Below are 25,370 nucleotides of genomic sequence, written 5' to 3'. Positions count from 1 at the left end.
CATTGAGCCGTTGGTATGAACCACTTCAGAGTCCTGGAACATGACAAGAATCGAGAGGAAGTGACAGCAGAGAGCGGCGGGGTTAACAGAGTCCTTAGGGCCATGCAAAAGGTCCAGGCGAAGCTGCGACCGAGGCGTACACCCTGGAGGCGTACATGAACGAACTATGGATGTGTGCAGTGTAACTGGCAAGCAGTTGCGCACGTCTGATCTGCAGTGGAGGCTGGTGTCCCTCCACCAGTACGCTGGATATCGGACTCGTCCTAAAAGCACCTGTTGCTAATCTAACCCCACAGTGGTGCACAGGGTAGAGTAAATGCAATGATGGAGGTGCAGCCGAACCATAAACCACACTCCCCTAGTCAATTCAGGATTGGACAAGGGCTCTGTAGAGCTGCAGCAGTGTACAGCGACCTGTACCCCAATTGGTGTTGCTCAGGCAATGGAGGGCATTGAGGTGCTGCCAGCACTTCTGATTAAGCTGATGAAGATGAGGAAAAGCCAAGTCAATCGGGCGTCAAAAACCAGTCCTAGGAATTGATATGTCTCCACTACAGTGAGTGGATCATCATTAAAGTAATGTGAGGGTTCCGTATGAACAGTACCACACCGACAGAAGTGCACGACACATGACTTTGCGGCAGAAAACTGGGAGCCGTGGGGTAGAGCCCATGACTGAGCCTTGTGGATGGCTCCCTGGAGGCACCGCTCAGCAACAACAGTACTGGAGCAGCAGTAAGAAATGCAGAAGTAGTCTGCATACAGAGAAGGTGAGACGGAGGGCCCGACAGCTGCTGCTAGACTGTTAATGGCCACTAAAAATAGAGAGGCACTCACTCAATGCAGAGCCCTGCAGGACTCCATTCTCCTGGATATAGATGGAACTATGGGAGTCACCAACTTGGACATGGAAATTACGGAGCGACAGGAAGTTTTGGATAAAAATCAGGAGTGGTCCCCGGAGACCCCACTCATACAATGTGGCAAGAATATGACGTCTCCAAGTCATGTCGTGTGCTTTACACAAGTCAAAAAAGACAGCAATCAGGTGTTGCCATCTGGAAAACGCAGTTCAGATGGCAGACTCAATGGACACAAGATTATCAGTAGTTGAGCGACCCTGGCGGAAGCCGGCCTGACATGGAGTCAGCAAACCACATGACTCCAGGACCCAACCCAACTGCCGACATAGCATATGTTCCAGCAGCTTACACAGAACACTGGTGAGGCTGATTGGCCAATAGCTATCCACAAAAGCGGGTTTTTACCGGGTTTAAGCACCGGAATGATAGTGCTCTCCCGACATTGCGACTGAAAGACACCATCACACCAAATCCAGTTGAAGATGATGAGAAGATGACGCTTATAGTCAGATGAGGGATGTTTAATCATCTGACTGTGGATGCAATCAGGCCCAGGAGCTGTGCTGGGGCAATGTGCAAGGGCACTGAGGAGCTCCCACTCTATAAATGGGGCGTTATCGGATTCACTGCAGTGTGTAGTGAATGAGAATGAGAGGATGTTCTCTCCCAGCCGCTGTTTGGATGTGCGAAAGGCTGGGGGGGGGGGGGGGGGTGGTAATTCTCTGATGCAGAGGCTCGCCCAAAGTGCTCAGCAATCACGTTTCCGTCAGTATATAACTCGCCATTTATGGTAACACCAGGGACAGCTGTTGTGGCCTGGTACCTGAAAAGACATTTGATCTTTGCCCAGACTTGGGAAGGTGACATGTGGCACCCAATGGTTCAGACGTATCTCTCCCAACACTACTTCTTCCCTTGTCTGATAAGGTAGCGAACACGGGCACGGAGCCGTTTAAAAGCTACGAGGTGCTCCATGGAAGGGTGACGTTTACGCCGCTGTAGAGCTCACCGACGCTCCTTAATTGCTTCAGTGACTTCCGGCAACCACCAAGGGACTGCCTTATGTCTCAGGCACCCTAAAGAGCGAGGGATAGCGTATTCTGCCACAGAAACAATTGTGCTAGTCACCCGCTCAACCATCACATCGATGTTACCGTGTGGGGGAGATTCAGCGGAGACAGCAGAGGTGAAAGTTCCCAAGTCTGCCTTGTTCAAAGCCCATCTGGGCAGGCATCTGTGTGACTGATGCTGGGGCAGTGACAGGAAGATGGGGAAGTGGTCACTACCACACAGGTCATCATGTGCTCTCCAACAGATAGATGGGAGAAGTCCTGGGCTAAAAATTGATAAATCAATGGCTGAGTAACTAACATGAGCCACACTGAAATGTGTGGCGGGCCCAGTATTTAAGAAGCAGATGTCAAATTGCGACAGCAAAGTTTTGACATCTGCCTCGGCCAGTAAGCGTGGTACCTCCCCACAAGGGGTTATGGGCATTAAAATCTCCCAGAAAAAGGAAAGGTTTAGGGAGTTGATCAGTCAGTGCAGCCAATACGTTCAGGAGTACCGCAACATCTGGAGGGAGATATACGTTGCAGACAGTTATTTCCTGCATCGTCCATACCCTGACAGCCACAGCTTCAAGAGGAGTTTGAAGGGGCACAGGTTCACTATATACCGAGTTCAGGACATAAACGCAAACTCTACCTGACACTCTATTATAGTCTCTATGGTTCCTGTAATATCCCTTATAGCCGCGGAGGTCAGGGGCCCACATTGCTGGGAACCAGGTTTCCTGGAGGGAGCAGGTGTAAAGCCTAACAGTTGCCGTAGCTCAGCCAGGCAGTGGAAAAAACCGCCGCAATTCCACTGGAGGACGACATCGTGATACTGGGAAGGCATGGAACATTCAATGAGGCAGTTTACACCTCAGTCACCTGCTGCCACCAATTTATTACCTGAGCAGTCTATATCCATTGCGTCTGAAGGTCTGGCGAAATCTAGGTCCTCAGTAGACGCCAAAATCTCCACCTCATCCTCAGCCGCAGAGCTTGTAGGTAGCGGTGGTGTGGGTGCAACTGCAATTTCCTTGGTCTTAAGGGTTTTCTTTTTGAATTTCTCTCGCTGCTCCTTGGGTTTCCCTGGCTGGGAGGACTTCACTGGCTCAGTCTCCGGAACTGAGGATGAGCGTGAAGCCCTACGACCAGCTGCTTTTGGGCTCTTCAGCCACTGGCAGGTGTCGTCTTTCCCACCAGAAGAAACCTGGGAAGGTAGTGACCCAAGGGACCCCTTCCTAGTGAGAGAAGCTGAAGAAGACTTAAGCTTCTCCGGCTTAAAGTGGGGACGTATGTCCCCGATGGTTGGGGGGGAGGGTGTTGCTCCCGAAGTAGGTTGTGCAGGAGCAACAGGGAGGGAAATGCCACCCACCATCAAGGGGACAGGTGTAGTCTTCCAGTTCTGAGAGGTGACCTGGGTTGGCAGAGCTGATTGTGCCAGAACTGTTGTAGCGGTGGCGTAAGACTATGTCAGACGCACAGTCTGTCCAGGGTCTTTTACTCCATGATTTTTCCTTTCTTTCTGGAGAATCCTGCTGTCAGGCGAGCAAGGCGAATGTTGCTCTCCCCAGTTGACACAGATGGGAGGTGGGGCACATGGAGTATTGGAATGTAATGGGCGTCTGCAATCTCGGCATGTGGCGCTGGAAGTACAACGGGAAGACATATGGCCGAACTTCCAGCACTTAAAGCACTGCATCGGGGGAGGGATATAGGGCTTTACATCACACTGGTAGACCATCACCTTGACCTTCTCGGGCAATGTATCATCCTCAATGGCTAAGATGAAAGCACTGGTGTCAACCTGATTATCCTTCGGACCCCGGTGGGCACGCCAGACGAAATGTACACCTCGCCGCTCTAAATTGGCATGCAGCTCATCGTTGGACTGTGAAAGAAGGTCTCTGTGAAATATGATGCCCTGGACCATACTTAAGCTCTTATGGGGCGTGATGGTTGCAGAAACATCCCCCAGCTTGTCACAAGCGAGTAACTCCTGTGACTGGGCAGAGGATGCTCTTTTGATCAAGACTGATGCAGATCTCATTTTGGACAAGCCCTCCACCTCTCCGAACTTGTCCTCTAAATGCTCAACAAAAAATTGAGATTTCATCCTCATGACAGATTTCCCATCAGCTCTCGAACATACAAGGTACTGGGGTGAATAAGATCCACTGCCACCCTTAGCCTGACGTTCCTCTCATGGTGTGGCCAGGGAGGGGAAAGATTTGGGGTCGTTCTTCTGTGGGTTTAATTGAGCTACTGATTGCTTAGAGACTGCTGGTGTTTCACCACATGCCAGAGATGATGGACTACGCTTCATTGTGTGTCATCCACCCTGACGCCACCCACTCCGACCAGGGGACCTCCCCACAGGGGCCACCCAGCCGCAGCAAAGGCCACCTGGCAGGATGGCCATTGCCAGGAGTCCCGATGCCCCAGGGGGACAGCCATCTACCCCTTGGCATACGTGGGGAGTTAATGGCACAGGCATCAGCAGAGCGATCCCTGTTTGGTCAACCAACAGGGTACCTGGTGGTCCCATCACAACAGACTGGCTACCGTGCTGGATATCAGGTGCAAAGAAGTCCATGGTCATCATCGACACAGAAATTGACACTGCACAGTGCATGGTGGGAAACGCACCCAGGAAGGTGTCTTCGCCCAAGAGATGGAGTATGAGCAGGACTTCAATGTGACAACGAGATAGTGGGCTAAAGACCTCAATGCATGATGGACATGATGCACCTTGTAAGGCGCCCTTCCCCAATTAGCTGACTCTTCCCAAAAATTTTGAAGAATGGGGTCAAACCCTACAAGGGACCATCACATAAAGGCCGAAACGTGTGAAACTCCTTTTAGTCATCTCGTACGACAGGCAGGAATACCTCAGGCCTATTCTAAACCCCGGACCCGCAGGGGGTTGAGAGGGGGTGGGTGGGTGTGTGAGAGAGAGAGAGAGAGAGAGAGAGAGAGAGAGAGAGAGAGAGAGAGAGAGAGAGAGAGAGAGAGATGAGATGAACTAATAGAAGATTGGAATAAATACATACACAAGCAACACCAGGTTAAAGCTAGTAAACAATGTAACACAGGAATTTGCTTAATTTCTTTCCAGAAACTCAGAGAATAGAAAGCGTGAGCCAAGAAGCTATTCTTCAGTTTGAACTTTAAACTGTGATGATTAATGCTAATATTTTTTTAATTCTTATGGTAGTTTACTGAAGATGGATACAACAGGATATTGCACGTCTCTCTGCACAAGAGTCAAGAAGGTGCGATCCAAACGCAAACTGGATTTCTGCCTAGTATTAACTGAGGGAAAGCTATTAATTCTTGGGAATAAGCTCATGATGTTTTTTTTTACAAGCATTTGATATGCGAACCACGAGTGACCTGGCACACGTGAATACGGTAATCAAATTGTTGCCATACCTGTCCCAGCATGGCATCATCAACTGTGGCAGTCGCTTCCCATATTCTCTCCCGGAGCCCTGCTACATCACGTGGTAGAGGCGGTACATACTCCACATCTTTAATGTGTCCCCATAGAAAAAAGTCAAACGAAGTGAGATCTGGTGATCGGGGGGCCATTTCATGAAATAGCTGTCCCCTTCTGTAACACAGCTGTTCCACCAATGTGACAGCTCCGTGTTAAGGTATCCACGAACTTCATGATGAAAATGGGGTGGAGTCCCATCCTGCTGAAAGATGAACGGAGAGTCCGATTGCATTTGAGGCATCAGCCATTGCTGCAACGTGTCCAAGTAGTAATACCCAGTGACAGTGCTCTTTGTGAAGAATGGCCCGTACAGTTTTCGACATGAGAAGGCACAAAAAACATTTCCCTTTGGGGAATCGCATTTAAATTCAGTGCATTCGTGCAGATGCTTTGTATCCTAGATTCGACAATTATGACTGTTCACTTTCCCATTAGTGCAAAAAATGGCTTTGTCGCTAAAAGCCGGCCAGGGTGGCCGAGCGATTCTATGCACTACAGTCTGGAACCGTGCGACTGCTACAGTCGCGGATGTGTGTGATGTCCTTAGGTTAGTTAGGTTTAAGCAGTTCTAAGTTCTAAGGGACTGATGACCTCAGCAGTTCAGTCCCATAGTGCTCAGAGCCATTTGAACCATCTGTCGCTAAAAATTAAGTGATCAACAATGCCATCCCCATCCTCATTCAATTGTCGCAACTGTGAACAAAACTCAAAATGCTTGTCTTCGTCGTCATCACTGAGCTTCAACACTAGCTCCAATTTGAATGGTTTCACAGACAGCTTTTGTCGCACGACTTTCCACACTGTCATTGGAGCCATTTTGAGTTCACTGGATGCACGATGCACCGATTTCTTTGGACTCCTTATGAATGTCTCTCATACGCACTCCACATTCACTTCACTCACACTGGGACGTCAGATTCTCTTTGTTGGGCACAAGCAACCCGTCGTAACAAATTTGTTGTGCCAGTGGTAAATGGCCTTCTTTGTTGGTGGCGTCTTACTGTACTTGGTTCTAACCATCCACTGAACAGCTGTAGCACACTTGTTTTTGTCAAACTCCAACACACAGAAAGCTCGCTCCGCACCTGAACTCACCAAGTTTGCGATTACCAAACTACGCTGTGGCGGTATACGTTTAAAAAAAAACTTTTAAGGTTTCTCTTCAAACTGACATATGTACGATATCTATACAATGTTTGGTTCTTGTGCAATAAATAATTGAAAGTGTTCCCAGACTTTATGAACACCCTTTATATACTGAGAGGCCAATGTCAGAATTCCCAGGTTACCGAACAGCGATCGACAAGTGGTTCGTGAACTTACACTGTATGTTGCTCGAACTGCCCCTTCCGAGTCATTTTAAAAATACCCTTTGTGAATGTGAAGAGTTATCCCAGAAAAATAATACTGTGTGTAACCATCAAATGAAAATTTGCACAGTAGACTAATTTTCATGTCAGTCTATCACTTATTGTAGATATTGTACAAATTGTAAATATAGCAGCATTCAGGTTTTGAACAAGATCCTGAACATAGGCTTTCCTTGACAGCTAACCATCTATCTGAACACCTAGGAATTTGAATTGTTCTGACTCACTAATCATATGTCCATTCTGTGCAATCAGAGATGAGTTTTAGTTGAATTATGTGCTAGAAACTGCAAAAACTGAGTCTTACCGTGATTTATAATCAATATATTTTCTACAAGACATGAAACTGAACTGCTCTAGTTGGTGTATTGCCTATATTGCACTCAATATCCTTCCCTACCAAGTTCGTGTCATCAGCCAACAAATATTTTAGTGGACATTAATACGGGGTGTGTGTACCCTTCACTTTTATGGCAGCTTGAATTCTGCTGGGGGCACTTTCAATGAGGTTCCGAATGTCTGTGGTGGATTGACAGTCCATTCCTCTTGAAGAGCTGAGACCACAGACAGCAATGATATTGGATGCTGGAGTATAGTGTTCCATTGGGTTTATGTCAGGACTCTGGAGGACAGACCAATACATTTCACTCAGTTTCCAAACTATTCCTCCATTGTATTCAGTACACAATACTGTAAAAGGTGGTCAGTAAGGAGACCACACCACAGAAGGGGGGGGGGGGGGGGGGGGGACAACAACAACACACCCTCATTCCGTACCACCACATCCTCCATACTTCATTGTTAGCTCTACAAATGACGACAGTAATGCTCTCCAGGCATTTGCCAAACCCAAATCCTTCCACCATTCTTCCACAGGGTGTAGCACAAGTCATCCCTCAACATCACTCGTTTCTAGTCATTCACAGTGCAGCGGTGTACTGTTTACACCACCTCATTGTGGTAGCTGTACTACTGATACATTTTGGAACTCACGAGTTATTCCTTCCACTGACTTCATGCTAGTTTTTACAACCACTCTCTACAATGCTCAATGGTCCATATCCATCAGTACATGAGGTCTGCCTGGTCTTTATTTAGTTGTGGTTGCTCCTTCGTGTTTCCACTTTACAAGCATATGACCAACAGTCGACTTTGGCAGCTTTAGAAGGGTTAAAATGCCCCTGATGAATTTGGTACACAGAACACATCCAACAACTAGTACACATTCAAAGTTGCTGAGCTCTCCTGACTGACACATTCTGCTACTATTGCTTCTCTGCTGACAACACAATACTCCCCAATTCCTTTTATACAGGCAGGCCTGCTTCAAATAACATCTAGCAATCAATTCAACGTTACGTCATAGGGGTGTCTGGAACTTTTTAATCAGATAGTGTGGGTGGTGAAAAATATCAGAGAACACTGTTAGGTAACTGAATATCATCACTTTCATGTAACAAACGAATTAAGTAGCACATACAAGGTATGTTCTCCGGCGCACGTGGAAGCACGATATACTGGATATGTCTTAATTTGTAGCATTTGAACTATCAGAGGCTGACTGAGTGCTGAGCAGATTATGTCTGAAGACCAGAAAAAAAGTAAAATGAAAACAAGAATGGCCTGATGTAAATGTGTTGGCCATTACAGAAATCCCCTTGTAAAGCTAGTACCACAAAGGTTGCACTAAATGCACCAATTCATTGTACAGACTCATTGTCACAATTCTTTGTCATGGACTATGTGGCAGAATTTTCCATTTTGCCACACAAAGAATCATGTCTGCATCTAGATTTAATTAAAGGAAAGCAGGAAGCTGTAAGCTTAGTCCTATGCTGTGCTGCTGAAAAAATGTACTTAATGTAAACTCAGCAAAGCTGCATCCCTTGCTGCTGTGCTTCCACAGAGTCCTCCCATTCACTAATACATGGCAATAACCTCATTTTCACAGTGTCAGTGGACTTTCATTCATAATTGTTCAGTCAATTTGCACAAAATGTTTATAAACAATATACAGTGTATCCATTAAGGCAAACCGTATCAAAATTTCTATGTTGTTCCTGATATTTGCCTGAACATACCAGTAGAATAGAGGCAGTTGACACAAAAGGCACATACATTTTGTTCAGTGTGGCCTTCCTGAATTTAATTGGTCGTATCTTTTAATTCTTCAGCTGCTCCCAGAGTAATTTGAAGTCAAAATAGTTCACGAGTGAACTGTCAGACGTTGGTTTCCAATGGGCACAATATTTTGGCAAACAACCACATTGTCATCAACAGGTGCACTGATGAACTGACTGACGGGGGTCTGGCACAATGCTTTTCTCTCCATCCACTCTCCCTCTCCCTCTTATCTGCCAATCCACCGGCTGTCCGCGCCCAGCATCCCTACCCCCACTGCTCACCACTGTCCCCCCCCCACCAGTCAACTCATCATGTGCACCTAATGATGGAAACATGGTCACTTGCTGAAATATTCACCTGTGAACTATTTTGAAATGCTCAAGTCTCTTTCAAAAGGCACCAACCTGGCACATGATTTAGGGAAACCATATTTATATTGCAAACACATTCTTACCCACATTCTCTTTTTAAATTGGGCTTTGCCAGAGGTTTTATGATACCAGTAACTAAAAATTAGTTACTTTTTCGATATTTATATGCAGAAAATAAAGCTATTTCAAACAATTTCTCGAAAAATAGTTCATCTGGGTAGAACTTGCTATGAAATATCATTTACTGCTTAAGTTCGCATTTACCCATTTTGATGATGAATTCAAAGGAAGGAAGGAATTAGGGTATAACATCTCATCAGCATTGAGGTCATTAGATATGGAGCATGAGCACATGGAAATCAGCTGTGTCATTTCAAAGGGACCATTCTGCTATTTGGCTGGAGAGATTTAGGGAAACCACACAAAACCTAATTCTGGATGATTAGATGAGGATTTGAACTCTTGGCTCCCGAATGAGAGTTCAGCATGCTAACCACTGTATGTCCTCACTTAATGCCGAATTTGCATCTATATTCACTTTTATCACAAATCAAATTTTTCAGGTTAGGTTTATGATGCACTGTGTTGGTAAATGAGTAGCACTGTTATGTGATGCCAACAGATAGACAGGCCAACACAGTGTGAAGCACGGGAAGGCCACAGCTATAGGTCATCTGCAGTGAGTCTACAGAGGGTGAAGCACTCCCTCCATGCCCACATAAGAGAAAAATAGCTAGAGATTGGTAGTGATATGAAGCGGGGGTTGGAAGGGAGGGAGGGGGGGGGGGGAGGAGGAGCGACTGGAGGATTAAACACTAAGATGATTGGAGCATGAAGAAGACTGGAAGTTCCCTCGGAGTGCGAGTGCAGGGAGAGGAACCAGCTGGTAGCAGCTTATGAAATCCAAGATTTTCCTGCCAGATATTTAATCTTCTGAGGGGACAAGATGCAGGACAATATCCAACTTCAGTTCTTTCCTCATGTTCGCCACGGTGGCACACGTTCAGTAAGTGTATAGTCCACTGTGAAGCGGACACTGCATTAAACTGGATTGGAACTTCTCATTTTAGAAATTTTATGTCAGCAGCAGGAATTCAAAGGTCTAGTAGTTATTTTGTGGTAGGTTCCTTGCCACCAAAATGAACATTATCGAGATGCTGGCATCAAGGAGCTTAGCAGCACATCTTGAATGTTAGTATTCACAGAGTCGCAGAACAAAATGTTCTTGCCCTCCCTAGTTCACAGTTATGCAGGAGCTAGGTAATGGCAGTAAGTTCAATAGTGAAGATACTACATACATTCACTACAGATCTTTCTCAACAGTATAATTTCCTGCAAGAGTTGGAAAAGCTATGTACTGGGTGTCTCCCCTACATGTAACATTTTCTCTGACCTTTGTGGTTTACTTTTTATTCTATGCAGATGGAGTCAACCCAAAAAATTGTTGTTCATTACATATTTAACATAATGTCCAATACCAACATAAATATTTGTCTCTCGCTACAAACAATAAGTTTTTAAAGTGAGCTTTTATCTGCCCATTTGATAAAGCAACTCCAGGACAGTCTAGTGTGATATTCGGTTAGGTGATGCACATTAACGGGGACAACAAAACACGAGTCATAATTAGCACTCCAGCAGTGACTGAGCAGCACTGTTATGTGATGCCAACAGACAGACAGACAGACAGGCCAACACATGAGACAGAAGTCCAGTACTGGTGATTCTTTACATTTTCTTTCCCATGTTAATACATATAATTAAATCACACTGCACTAATTTAGGACTGCTGTGTAAATGAATATATCACATTTAAGCTTAAAACATCTGTATTTACACACATACTCTGCAAGCCACCATATGGGATCCCAAACATTTGAGCAGTACTCAAGAACGAGTCGCACTATGTCCTATATGCGATGTACAAATGAACCACACTTTCCTAAAATTCTCTCAATAAACCAAAGTCAATCATTTGCCTCTCCTACTACCGACCTTATGTGCTCATTCCATTTCATATCGCTTTGTAATGTTATGCCTAAACATTTAACTCATATTACCATGTCTAGCATAACACCACTAATACTGTATTTAAAAATTACATTTTTTTTCAGTGTATTTGCACTTACTTAAAAGTTTTCTACATTTAGAGCAAACTGCCATTCATCATACCAAAGACAAATTCTGCCTAAGTCATCCTGTATCCTCTACAGCCACTGAATGATGACACCTTCCCCTCACACTAAGGTGGTGTCAGCAAATAGTTGCAGATTGCAGCTCACCCTATGCATAACATCATGTATGAATACAGAAAACAAATGCAGTTCTATCATACTTCCCTACTTTGCTGGGGCACTCCTGACGACACCCAGAACCATGTACTGGGTTGTTGAAGCCACTTGTGTATCTGGGAACCTATTCTGTATGCTTGGACTTTAATAGTCTACAGGAGGGGGAGCAGAGGGGAGGCACTGAGTCAAATACTTTCTGGAGAAATCTAGGAATATGGAATCTGACTGTTGCCCTTGATCTGTGGTTTGAAGGATATCTTGTGAGAAAAGGGCAAGCTGAGTTATGCATGAGCAACGCTTTCTAAATCCGTGCCGATTTGGAGACAAGCTTACCTGTCTCAATATAATTTATTTCAATCAAACTCAGAAAACGCTAATGAATTCTGCAACTAACCAATATTATAGACATTGATTTGTAATTTTGTGGGTCCATTCTGTTACCCTTATTACATAAAGGAGTCACTTGCACTTTTTCCAGTCACCTGGGACTGGAGATTCGCAGTACGAGCAAGTTAAAGGGACTATGCTCTGTAAAACAGAATTGGGATTCCATCCAAACCTGGTGACTACTTCGATTTCCACTCTTTCAGTTGCTTCTTAATGCCAGGGGGGCCTACTTCTATGTCGCCCTTAAGGAGTCTGTGCAACAGTCAGATGATATTTGTCTGTATGATCCTCCTATATGAATACTGTGGATGTATTGTAATAAGAAATTAATTGATGTATTCCACTGATACTGAGTATCACATGAAACATATGATCAGCACTATTAATTTGTGTTAAATCCATCCATACAATGCTATAATAAAGTGGCAAATATGTACCAAACACCAGAGAAAATGTACCTCCTGACTCTTGAAGGGACACCTGGTATCATGAACAATTTTTGCAGAATTTCCATAACTCGAGATGACATTAGAGGACTTTATGCATTTGCTTTCCATACTGCTAGGTATTTCATTTCATTTATTTAGCCCTCTACTGCACCACATTGATAAGATTCTAAACCTGGTTGCAATTTTGGTCTTACACTCTTTCAGTCGGGTTCACTGTTGCGGTGTTTCAGTGTGCACTTACAATGCGCTCTTAATGGAAAAAGTTAATTAAAATCTGAATGGTATTATTATTTGCATTACAGATTCCCCTATGATAAAAGCTGTTACCAAAAGTCTCGAAAAATTCCTCTATGATAAAAGCTGTTACCAAAAGTCTCGAAAAATTCCTCACCAATTTACTTCAATTTCTAACACGATACTCTAACAAACATTCAGACAGATATAAGCTACATATTTTTTTAAAAAAAGATGTGCAGACTTTTTTGTTACAATCAACTCCAAGAAAGAAAATGCTGCGCTGTTGAAATGCACGGTTTAGTTGTCTTTCTAGCAGTCAGTTTTAGTTATGATATCAGAGCATTAAACTATTACACAAATAGTTTCTCCCATATATATTCTCTCTCATTATATGTAATTTTAAACAAAACATGTATACACAACACTGTGCTGTTTTGTTATCTCCCTCACAGTTGGTTTTAACAGAAAACAGGAGAGTTGTATTTTTGGCTTATCGGCTTATGACTAGAATACATCTTCAGAATCTGAATCACCTGAAACTTCGTGATCCTACTACCCAATTGCAGATTAAAACTGTGCAAGATATTGTCGTTGAAGCTACTATTTTCACAGATTTAGCGGCTGGAGAGGTCTCTTTAATACCAAATACATCAATGATCCAAACTGATTTACCAACTTATTTTAAGTAACTTCAGTTCTCAATCAAGGATTTGTTTGCAACAACAATAAACAAGGCTTAAGGTCAGAGAGCAGAGAAGAGAATATCGAGGGTACGACGGAGTGAGGGCGAGTCGGGCCGGGGTGAGGGCGAGTCGGGCCGGGGGGAGGGCGAGTCGGGCCGGGGGGAGGGCGAGTCGGGCCGGGGGGAGGGCGAGTCGGGCCGGGGGGAGGGCGAGTCGGGCCGGGGGGAGGGCGAGTCGGGCCGGGGGGAGGGCGAGTCGGGCCGGGGGGAGGGCGAGTCGGGCCGGGGGGAGGGCGAGTCGGGCCGGGGGGAGGGCGAGTCGGGCCGGGGGAGGGCGAGTAGGCCAGGGGGGGGAGTAGGACAGAGGGGGGGGGGAGTAGGACAGAGGGGGGGGAGTAGGACAGAGGGGGGGAGTAGGACAGAGGGGGGGAGTAGGACAGAGGGGGGGAGTAGGACAGAGGGGGGGGAGTAGGACAGAGGGGGGGGAGTAGGACAGAGGGGGGGAGTAGGACAGAGGGGGGGGAGTAGGACAGAGGGGGGGGAGTAGGACAGAGGGGGGGGGGAGTAGGACAGAGGGGGGGGGAGTAGGACAGAGGGGGGGGAGTAGGACAGAGGGGGGGGAGTAGGACAGAGGGGGGGAGTAGGACAGAGGGGGGGAGTAGGACAGAGGGGGGGAGTAGGACAGAGGGGGGGAGTAGGACAGAGGGGGGGAGTAGGACAGAGGGGGGGAGTAGGACAGAGGGGGGGAGTAGGACAGAGGGGGTGGGAGTAGGACAGAGGGGGTGGGAGTAGGACAGAGGGGGTGGGAGTAGGACAGAGGGGGTGGGAGTAGGACAGAGGGGGGGAGTAGGACAGGGGGGAGTAGGCCAGAGGGGGGGAGTAGGCCAGAGGGGGGGAGGAGGACAGAGGGAGGGGGAGAAGGAGGAGGAGGACAGAGGGAGGGGGAGAAGGAGGAGGAGGACAGAGGGAGGGGGAGGAGGAGGACAGAGGGAGGGGGAGGAGGAGGAGGAGGACAGAGGGAGGGGGAGAAGGAGGAGGAGGACAGAGGGAGGGGGAGAAGGAGGAGAAGGACAGAGGGAGGGGGAGAAGGAGGAGATGGACAGAGGGAGGGGGAGAAGGAGGAGATGGACAGAGGGAGGGGGAGAAGGAGGAGGAGGACAGAGGGAGGGGGAGAAGGAGGAGATGGACAGAGGGAGGGGGAGAAGGAGGAGATGGACAGAGGGAGGGGGAGAAGGAGGAGATGGACAGAGGGAGGGGGAGGAGGAGGAGATGGACAGAGGGAGGGGGAGAAGGAGGAGATGGACAGAGGGAGGGGGAGAAGGAGGAGATGGACAGAGGGAGGGGGAGAAGGAGGAGATGGACAGAGGGAGGGGGAGAAGGAGGAGATGGACAGAGGGAGGGGGAGAAGGAGGAGATGGACAGAGGGAGGGGGAGAAGGAGGAGATGGACAGAGGGAGAAGGAGAAGGAGGAGATGGACAGAGGGAGGGGAAGAAGGAGGAGATGGACAGAGGGAGGGGGAGAAGGAGGAGATGGACAGAGGGAGGGGGAGAAGGAGGAGATGGACAGAGGGAGGGGGAGAAGGAGGAGATTGACAGAGGGACCGGGGAAGAGGAGGAGCTGGACAGAGGGAGGGGAGAGAAGGAGGAGACGGGCAGAGGGAGGGGGAGGAGGAGGAGATGGACAGAGGGAGGGGGAGGGGGAGGAGGAGATGGACAGAGGGAGGGGGAGGGGGGAGGAGATGGACAGAGGGAGGGGGAGGGGGGAGGAGATGGACAGAGGGAGGGGGAGGGGGGAGGAGATGGACAGAGGGAGGGGGAGGGGGGAGGAGATGGACAGAGGGAGGGGGAGGGGGGAGGAGATGGACAGAGGGAGGGGGAGGGGGGAGGAGATGGACAGAGGGAGGGGGGAGGAGATGGACAGAGGAGGAGGTGGAGGAGGAGACAGGCAGAAAGAGGGGGAGGAGGAGATTAGGACACGTATCAAATTTCAGTACATATTTAGCAATTACAAAGCATTGCCTTGTTCGTAAATGTATTGTAGAAACTAGCACGATTTAAAAAGATACACTATGATAACAAGGATAAACTATTAGCCACTATAATTTGTTTTGGGAATGCTTTTCTGAGTGACAAGGCTAGATGGTTCACACTGCTTCAATTGCAACACAACGAAGACAACACGCAACAAATGTCAAACTGGGTATATGGCATGCCTCGATATGCAAATAACTAGCATTTCAGCACATTTGCACAAAATAGATAGGAGTAACAGCATCTACATTACGTATTTAAGGAAAGATTATGCAGCAGGTTTCTCATTCAGAAATCTCATTTGAATGTTGTTGGTGGATCATGTTAAGCCTCATGCAAAAAGAAGAAACTTCTATCAACACGTCTGAATTCAACAGCAACAGGATCGTAACCAATCAATACTGTGTTTATCATTCCATGATATTACTGCTCTTGACAGTTGAGATCCTGTGACTGTCACTTGAATATGGATTTGATGGCTTCAGGTGGACCAGATACAATGCCATGAAGAATCCGTATGTGGAGGTACCGAGGAGAACGAACATTGCCAGACTGCATTTGTCATCATTATATGGGCACAACATCTAGTGTGATGGTATAGGGCCTGCAAACGAATACACAACGAAACACCTCTGGTTGGGATAGTCAGTAATTTGGACAGTAGCTTCCTTTTAACAAGATAACACTGTGGCATAGAGTCGAAGCAGCTCGGAATGAAATATCTGTCTCAGTTATCCAGGCTCAGTTCAATTCTATGCCCTGTCAGGTTAGACCCATTGTTGCCAATACAGGTTAGCTTAACCCACATTCTACTCTAGCTCCTGTGGAATACATTCAGTATCTTTAAGATCAGTTGAAGACAGATTCTCCGTGATTAACATTTCAATTCTTGACCCCCCCCTATCTCTCTCTCTCTCTCTCTCTCTCTCTCTCTCTCTCTCTCTCTTTCTCCCTCCCATTTACTACTCACATTTAGATGGAATATATAACAATTCCCCTCCCCCCCCTGTCATACATAAACGGTTTCAAAAGTTCTGTAACTCATGAAATTTTACAATACTGACCAAATAAGACAAACATATCCAACTCCTCCCAATGTTTATCAGTCATGCACTAACACTATTAGACAGAAGTATCAACAGAAGCGTAACACACAGCATTTCAATCAAACTTTTACCTGGCCACAGTTCCTGAATTTTGATGCCACTGCACCACCAACAGCTTTCTGAATGTCAGCACTGTCAAAGACAATGAATGGTGCATTTCCACCCAGTTCAAGTCCAATTCGTTTCACTCCTTGTGCACACTGTTTGTAGAGCAACTTTCCCACATTGGTGGATCCTTTAAATAAAAAGAATTGTAACAACTAATGAAAAAAATCACTTAAAACGTTACTCAAGTGCCCTATTTTGGCTTGATAAATGCTTCCATCTAGACGCGCACACTCCTTAAACAAAATTTCATTACAAACTGACAAAATCTTGACACTGTACAGAATAAATATATTGGTAACAAAAATGATACATAATATATAATCTTATTCAAGACTTATTGAGGTAGTTAAATGACAACCTGTGACATTCTACAGTTGAGGACATACTGCATTAATATGAAAAACAGTTTTAACAGGGTATTATAAAACAGTTTTGATATTACAATACAAATATTATTTAAAATCTCATTATTTAAGAGAAACATGAAATACGGTATGTATTAAATTTTCCAAGATATAGGAGTAGCTTTGGTTTAGCAACAGTCACATTTCTTCATAGGTCTGAAACGTCAGTCGTCAAGATCAATCAAACTTTCCTGCTGCAAAGCCTTAGCAGCTACACAACGAAGCTTATAAATTCCTCCAAACTTCCTGTTTTATTTTCCACTACTTACTTACTGAAACAATGAACTTGACTACACTGGGGTACCTGCCTTCCGTAGCAGCAGTAGTTAATGGTTACTACTACAGAGTGTCTATCAAATAGCCTCCAGGTAGCTGATTCAAGCCCTTGTGATACAAGAAATTTTCACCATCAGTATTTGGCCACAAAGAGTGAGGAGGTGTTGACTTTATAATGTTTGATAACCAGGCTGCACACCTGTGTCCAAGGCTAAAATAACACTCTCTCCAAATTCCTTCTGTATAAGAGCATACAACACTAATAACGGTAATTCATCCATATGAAGTTTGGCGGGCTCCATAGCTCTATTTGCCAGAAGTAGGTTATACACTGGCAGTAAACTCTGCCAACACATGGCACCCTCCCCCCATACCCCAGGTTGTCCACAGCTCGTAGTCGTGCAGTAGCGTTCTCGCTTCCCGCGCCCAGGTTTGATTCCCAGCGGGGTCAGGGATTTTCTCTGCCTCGTGATGACTGGGTGTTGTGTGATGTCCTTAGGTTAGTTAGCTTTAAGTAGTTCTAAGTTCTAGGGGACTGATGACCATAGATGTTAAGTCCCATAATGCTCAGAGCCATTTGAACCATACCCCACTCACCCCCAAACATAGACGACAAGATTTTTACAAGGGGGGGGGGGGGGGGGGGGGGGAATAACAGTACATGTACAAATGGAAACATTCTTGTTAAGCAACTGAACAAACCCTCGACCATCAAGGCTCTCTCTGTGTGCGCGCGCGTGTATGTGTGAAAACACATTACTCACATACAATTAAGTGCAATTTATTTTCCACACTAGAGGAAACACAAATTGGCTATAAACCAATGGGGCAACCTAGAAATGAACTGTCAAAACAATAATGATAATGACAAACTGCCTGTTGGCTTCTGTTTCAGGTTCTTCAGCTAACATTTCTTTGATGATCTTCCTGATGTTTTGCCAGCACGAGTGGCTAGCATTGTCAAAGCTTTGTCCTCCATTGCTGGTTGTAGACTGGAGTCCAGCTCGCAGCCACAGATTATATGTACCTGGCGCGCCCACGTCCAAATGCTTTTCCGTAGTCATTTCCATGCAGTTCTCCTCTTGCTATCTTTAACAGTCATTTGCTGCAGCACACGAATCCAGGATCTGTTCATCTTGTGGCTTTCTCATTTCTTGTTGAAGCTATTCTCACATTTGCATATTTCTATAGCTTCTCTGAACAGGCAGCAAAGGAGATCTAACAGTGTCTCAGATCGGCAAAATGGAAAAGGGACCCACTTGCAATGTCCGGCATGCATGATTGTTGAGGAGAAAGTCATGGTGGAAGGACAGTGGTAGTTTAGCTGCTTCTGCATAGACTCTCAACTGGGCCAGTGTAAAAGGCTCCAGTGGCCAAACGGATACCACAATGGTGGATAATATTGAGACAGTATAAGAGGAACAGATGTGAAGATGCATGAACGAAACACCCACATTCTAATTTCAAATGGTCAAGGGACCAGTACAAATGGAGGAGGGTGGTTAGATCTGCTCCCCAGAAACTACCACTGAGGACACGGACACTGAGGGACTGCATACAACGGGCTGCCACGTGAGACACACGAGAAGACCAAGAAAGTTTCCTTTCGAACAAGAACCCCAAGAATTTTGTAGTTTCAATGAATGGAAGAGCAACAGGCCCAAGATGTAACGATGGTGGAAGAAACCAACTGTGCCGCCAGAAATTCGTGCAAATGGTTTTGTCAGTGGGGAAGTAAAAGCCACTGTCGATGCGCCACGAGTAAAGACTATCGAGACATCGTTGAAGATGCTGCTCAATGAGACAGGTCCGTGGAGAACTGCAGTAGATGGCAAAATTGTGAATGAAAAGAGAGCCAGAGATGCCCAGTGGGAGACAGGCCATTGTAGGTTTAATGGCGATAGCAAAGAGGACGACACTCAGGACGGACGGAACCCTGAGGCACACCGTTTCCCTGGATAAAGGTGTCCAACAAGGCAGAACCCACACATACCTTGAAAACTCTGTCTTTTAAAAATTCCTGAAGGAAATTGGGTAGGCGCCCACAGAAGCCCCATGTGTAGATAGTACAGAGGATACCAGTCCCCCAGCAGGTGTCATAGGCTTTCTCCAAATTGAAAAACAAGGCCACAGCCTGAGATTTCCACAGAAAACCATTCATGACATGGGTCAAGATCATCAGCTGCAGAACTGTGATAATCGAGCCACCGTACCACCTGGGCACGAATCGTACGTTCCATCATCTTGCAAACACAACTGGTGATAGAAATGAGGTGGTAGCTAGAAGGAAGGTGTTTGTCCTTCCTGGGCTTAGGTGTGGGTATGACAGTGGCTTCATGCCAGCATTTGGGAAACATGCCCTCTGCCCAGATGCGGTCATACGTATGAATCAGAAATTGCTTGTCCACAAGAGAAAGATGCTGCAACATTTGAATGTGAACAGTCTCTGGACCTGGGACAGAGGAATGGGACGAAGTGACAGCATGATCCAGCTCCCTCATAGTAAAGGCAGCATTGTAGCACTCACGATTCTGAGAAGAGAAGGGTATCGCCCTTTCTGATGGAATAGGACAGGGCGATAGTGGGAGAAGCTCGAAATCTCTGCAAAATGGCGGCCCAAGGTGTTGGATATAGCAATATAGCAATAGGGTCCGTGGTGGCATCGTCTGTTGATGTCAGGCCGGAAATTGGGGAATGGAACTCGGTTCCAGATAGCCGTCACAGGTTGGCCCACATGACTGAAGAGGGAGTGGAACTATTAAAAGAACTGGTGAATGAAATCCAGCTAGCTTTTTTGCTATCCCGAAGAACGCGATAACACTATCCCCGAAACTGTTTATATTGAATGCAGTTTGCCATCATAAGATGATGGTTAAAAACATTGAGAGCACGTCTCCGCACGGGAATTGCATTGCGGCGTGCCTCAGTCCAGCAAGGGACCAGGACATGGCATCGTAAAGAGGAAGTGCGACGAATGGAATGTACGGCGGTGGTAAGGATAATGTCTGTAAGACATTCTACCTGGTCATCACAACCGGGGAAATATTGTTCATCAAAGGTCACCAGGGAGGAGTAAAGCCTCCAGTCGGCCTTAGTAAGCTGCCATTTGGGTGTGCACATAGGTGGGGTAGGAGTCAGCAAACGAATAGTGCACAGGAAATAGTCGCTCGAGTACATGTAAGAGAGAACGGAGCACTCAAGACAATGGGCAAGCTGGACAGTGCAGAAGGATAGGTCAAAATGGGAACAGGTGTGTGTGGAATCTGAAAGGAGGGTGGGTGCTCCAATATTAAGGCACATGAGGTTAAGTTGATGGAGAAGGTCAGCCAAGAGGGCACCTCTCTGACAAGTTTTGGGAGAACCCCACAGGGGATGGTGCGCATTAAAGTCACCGAGCAGCAGGAAGGGGTGAGGTAGCTGCCCAATAAGGTTGAGGAAGTTGCCCTGGTGACATCAAATGATGGAGGGAGGTAAACCGTACATAGGGAAATGGTCAAGTGAGGAAGGAAAAGGTGAACTGAAACAGCTTGAAGACAGGTAGTCAGAGAGATGGGTTGACTAGGAACGTCATCCTGTACGAGCAGTATGACTCCCCCGTGAGACTGAATGCCGTCTTTTTGGGGAGGGGAGCATACCGGTGACACAGAGGTTGGCTAGGCGAGGGTATCATGTGGCGACACCATCTAAGAGAATCTTTGAGTCGGTGAAGGAGAAGACCATTCGCCTTTGACTTCTTGGAGCCTTTCCGGTTGGCAGACGGAAACTCGGATGTTGGTTGGCTGGAGGGACATAGGAAGTGTTCACAGGAGTATTCCTTCTGTCCTTTCCAGCCTGTCGGTTGTGTAGCTGATGACTTCACCCCATGAGGCGAAAGTTTAGTGGCATATTGCACAGCTGGAGGAGGAGATGGGGATGCTACTATGACGCTGGGCGATTCCACAACTGCGATGCTAAATTTGAGGTCTTATGACTGCATGGCCATGTCCTCCGTCGAATGAGATGCAGCAAGAACAGTACTGTAGGTGCAAGATGATAGAACACAGGGTTTCCAACTAGCCAACAACTTGCGAGCGACCGGGTGATGCACTTTTTCCTTCCCAGATCTCCTGAATAGCCTACTCATCAAGATACATGGGACAATTGCAGGAGAAGGAGGCATGGTCACCATTGCAGTTGATACAGCAGTGAGGAGGAGGTGGACAATTGCCCTCGTGAGCATCCCGCCCACAGCTTACACATTTGGCTGGGTGTTGACAACACTCTAAAGTGTCATTGTAACGATGACAGTGGTAGCAGTGCATAGGGTTTGGAATATATGGTCTGACTGTGATAAATTCATAACCTGCTTTGATGGAAGAACCACACTATCAAAACTGAGAAAGAGATTGCATGTGGGCACTAAGGAGGCATCCACTTTTTTCATCACCTGATGGACTGCAATGACACCCTGATCAGAGAGGTATGTTTGAATTTCTGCCTCAGTCAGACCCTTGTGCAGCCTAGTGTAAATAACACCACAGGAAGAGTTCAGCATATGATGGGCCTCAACATGAACAGGATAGCTGTGGAGGAGCGAAGCTGCAAGCAGTTGTGTTTGAGAATCAGAAGTAGTCTCCAAAAGTGAAGTGTCACTGTGTACACAAGAGCAGGATTTCTCAGGGCCAGCAACTGCATGAACACCTCTCTGAATAATAAACGGATTTACCACAGTGACGGATTGATTGTCTTCAGTGTGTGAAACCATGAGGAGTCATGGTGCAACTGGGAGGGTCTTTCAATCGTTAGCCTCGTTCCATTTATGTTTTGTAGCCATTGACTGTGAAGATGATCGACTCATTGCAAGAAAATCCCCCATTACTGCCCGTGTCTCCGATGGCGCGCTCCTTCCAAGTGTGGGCTCCCTTCAGTAGGGGTGCACCTGCCTTAGGTGATCGTTTACACCTCCTGAACACTTGACAAAGGGGCTAGTTGGCAATTTGGGAAGGTAGTAGCTCAGGCAATCACCACTCCCTGGGCCTGGCCTGTACCAGGGGGTATGAGCTAACCCTACCTGTTGACCCGGGGCTGGGAACTATGCATTACCTAGTCACCTGTTACATGTCAGACACGTGGGCCAGCCTTCTGGAGCGCAAAGGGAGGAAGAAGAAAAAAGAGGAACATCAAATGCCAAAATGGAGGAAAGACAGGAGAAGGCGAACAAATAAAGAAAAAAGTAACGACAAACAGTGGAGAGTATTCCGATACAGACTACTGAAAATGCAGACTATATTTCCAAAAACAGCCTTGAAATGTTCCCCAAGGGAGGGGAAAAAGAACAGCAAGAGGATAGACATGCAGCACGGAAGAGAAAAGATACTGAAAAGGCTGGGGCCCCGTGGTAGCCAAGCACAAATCCTCCACAGAGCAGTGAGCCCCCGGGGTGGGGGGAGGGGGGAGATCAGTGCTGTACAACAGAAATAAGAAGACAATGCTGTTGAAAAACACTTACTGCTTTAACAGTGCTTAAGCGAGACAACTCTTATAATGAAAGATGAGAGCATTGTAACTTGCATGTAGAACAACCTACCTGCAGTAAAAAAATAAATTTACAAACTTAGCATCACACTATATGGAAGGTTTCTGTTAGTTCTGACCATGAACACTGTCTGAAAGCTCAGCGATGTTCTCATTCCTGATGTATGCATTTCACCTGCCTATGTCTTGACTGTACAGATGATTACAATGATTGGTTTGTGGGGCACTCAACAATGCGGTTATCAGCAACTTTACAAATTCCCAATCTTTTCACAGTCCAGTCTTGCCATTTTCCCGGATGATGATGAAGACAACATAAACAACCAGATCACATGCGGAGAACATTCCTGACCCGGCTGTAAATCGAACCCAGGACCACGTGATCCAGAGGCGGCAATGCTAACCATTAGACCACAAGCTGCGTTCTCAATTATATAGTTCTTACTTACTGTGCTCCTTCCATTATTTGTATTCCATCTACAACTTTTCAATTGTCACATTTTACTTTTCAACAAATCAGAATATTTGATCAAGTTGACAACAGTACATCAAATGAATATAGCTGGACAATTTAGCATGACAACAGAAAATAGGTGGGTGGTAACAAAGTAGTTGTGACTTGAAAACATCATGAGAAATGTTTGATAACTGAGAGAAGAAAGATCTGTTATAGTGGCTGAAGTCTTTCTTGAGTGGACCCAAATGTTTTGTGGTCAAGCAACAAGATTACCACAATACAGTAAGATACCCAGCCACCCATTGTCTGCTGCCCCAACTTGAGTTTTATTCCCATTTTCGTAATTTACATCATATTTTCGTAATTTACATAATGGACCATAAGGTAATTAATAGTGTTTAATCCAGTTCTTGACAGTTTCACTGTCTTTTAAGGTACTCAAACATTAACAAAGAATTAAGATAGATCTGTCGTCAACCCGAAGGCTAATTTGAACACCACAGTGCTTTATTAGGCACTGTCCTATTGGAGATCGTATGTGTTGAAGTGAGTTCCCCCAGCCAGTTACAGGAGGCCTACAGCTTAATGTCGACTTTGAGCCATGACACAACTCGGTGTTTTTCACATTCATATTACCACAGGTGAAAGAAGTGGCAAGTGACAGGACTGACCGAGGATTGGAAACAAATCCTTTGGATCCATAGTCTGGCATTTCAAAACTCGAACCACATACAAAGAGAATTATTGAGATGTAACTGCTAGAACAGACATATATCTTAAGTTGTGCTTCATATACAATTGAATAGGATTCACTGGGTAATGATACTGTTGATTCCAGTCCCTCCACCGATGAGATACTAAATAAATACAAACTGATCTGAATGTCAACAAACTCATGGTGTTCGCCAACGGTTGAGTCAGCTAACTATTGGATGAATGCAGAGCTCTTGACTATTATAGTTTGTGGAATCAAATTATTTTTGTTGCACATTATTTGATATTACTTAACTACATAATTACTGTACCAACTGACTGCCTGATGTAGCATCCAAATTTCAATACTATTCATGAGGTTTTTGGTGATATTAACTCAATACCCAACAGGAACATTCCTGTGGGTCCTGTATAATAATAAAACTGCTTTAAAAGAACTCTGGAAAGGTACTATCAATGACAGAAATTTTGGTCAATTAGGAATTAAACAATATGAGAAAAAAATTACTGAATCAATGTGCAGACTAAGTGGTATCATTTCTCTGTGGTACATCTTGAGATAAAAAACCAACTTGCATAATAATTATGTTGCTCATATCACTATTTTTTCGAACTGCCAAAACAATTTCCAGCTTTTTCTCTTTTGTATGGTTTTAAATAATATATTAATTATGTTTCTTTATATATCCTCTTCTATCTGCATCTACATGATGACTCTGCAATTCATAATTAAGTGCCTGGCAGAGGGTTCATTCAACTACTTTAAAGTTATTTCTATACTGTTCCGCTCTCAAATGGAACGCAGAATAAACGAGCACTTGTTTCCACAGTTCTTGTGCTACACGTGTGCTCTGCACACCTTTCCTGTATCATCCGGACCATCTGACCTACATGATAAGCTGATAAATAAAGACACTCATTTACAACCAAGGTTTTCAACTAAGGAGGGTTTGGGCCTAATCTTAAGCATTTTCAAAGCACAAGGCCAGTACGTGGTAAGATCAATTCACGCCATGGCAACTGAAGACCTTATATCTAGAGAGTAAAAAACTGAAATTGAAAACCAGCAGCAATGGGAACAAAGTCATAAAATTGGAGAAACTAAAAATAGAAGGAATGCTTAAAAATCCACTACAGAAAGGGGGTGGTTGTCCCCAAAAAAAGCTTCAAATGACTGACGTCATTTCACTGTCACTAATAAACTGGAGAACGCGGTCGGCTGAGCGCGTGTCATCTGCTAAAATCGACGATAGATCAGGCGATAGCTGTAGACGGGAGCGTAACGGATTAAAATAGGGGCATTCAATTAAAAGGTGTCTTACCGTCCACAGCTGAGAGCAGTGGGGACAGAGTGGGGGAGGATCGCCGCTTAAAAGATGTCGATGGCTAAAAAGACAGTGCCCTATCCGGAGTCTAGCTAAAATTACCTCCT

The 25,370-nt window shown here is 45.7% G+C and overlaps 1 protein-coding gene across 2 annotated transcripts in view; it reads right to left on the bottom strand.

Moving 5' to 3' along the window:
• Window positions 1–25,370, bottom strand: part of LOC126183640 (succinate-semialdehyde dehydrogenase, mitochondrial) — a 213,604-nt gene that overhangs the window by 39,228 nt on the left and 149,006 nt on the right. For both annotated transcript variants that reach the window (XM_049925779.1, XM_049925780.1), the window contains exon 6: window positions 16,537–16,700. In XM_049925779.1, the coding sequence (XP_049781736.1) occupies window positions 16,537–16,700 (164 nt within the window). The remainder of the gene's footprint in view (window positions 1–16,536; window positions 16,701–25,370) is intronic.

The sequence above is a fragment of the Schistocerca cancellata genome, chromosome 4 (assembly GCF_023864275.1).
Source record: "Schistocerca cancellata isolate TAMUIC-IGC-003103 chromosome 4, iqSchCanc2.1, whole genome shotgun sequence".
In the NCBI taxonomy this organism is placed as follows: domain Eukaryota; kingdom Metazoa; phylum Arthropoda; class Insecta; order Orthoptera; family Acrididae; genus Schistocerca; species Schistocerca cancellata.
Note: the sequence above shows the minus strand (reverse complement) of the source record. Positions and strands in the feature narration are given on the sequence as shown.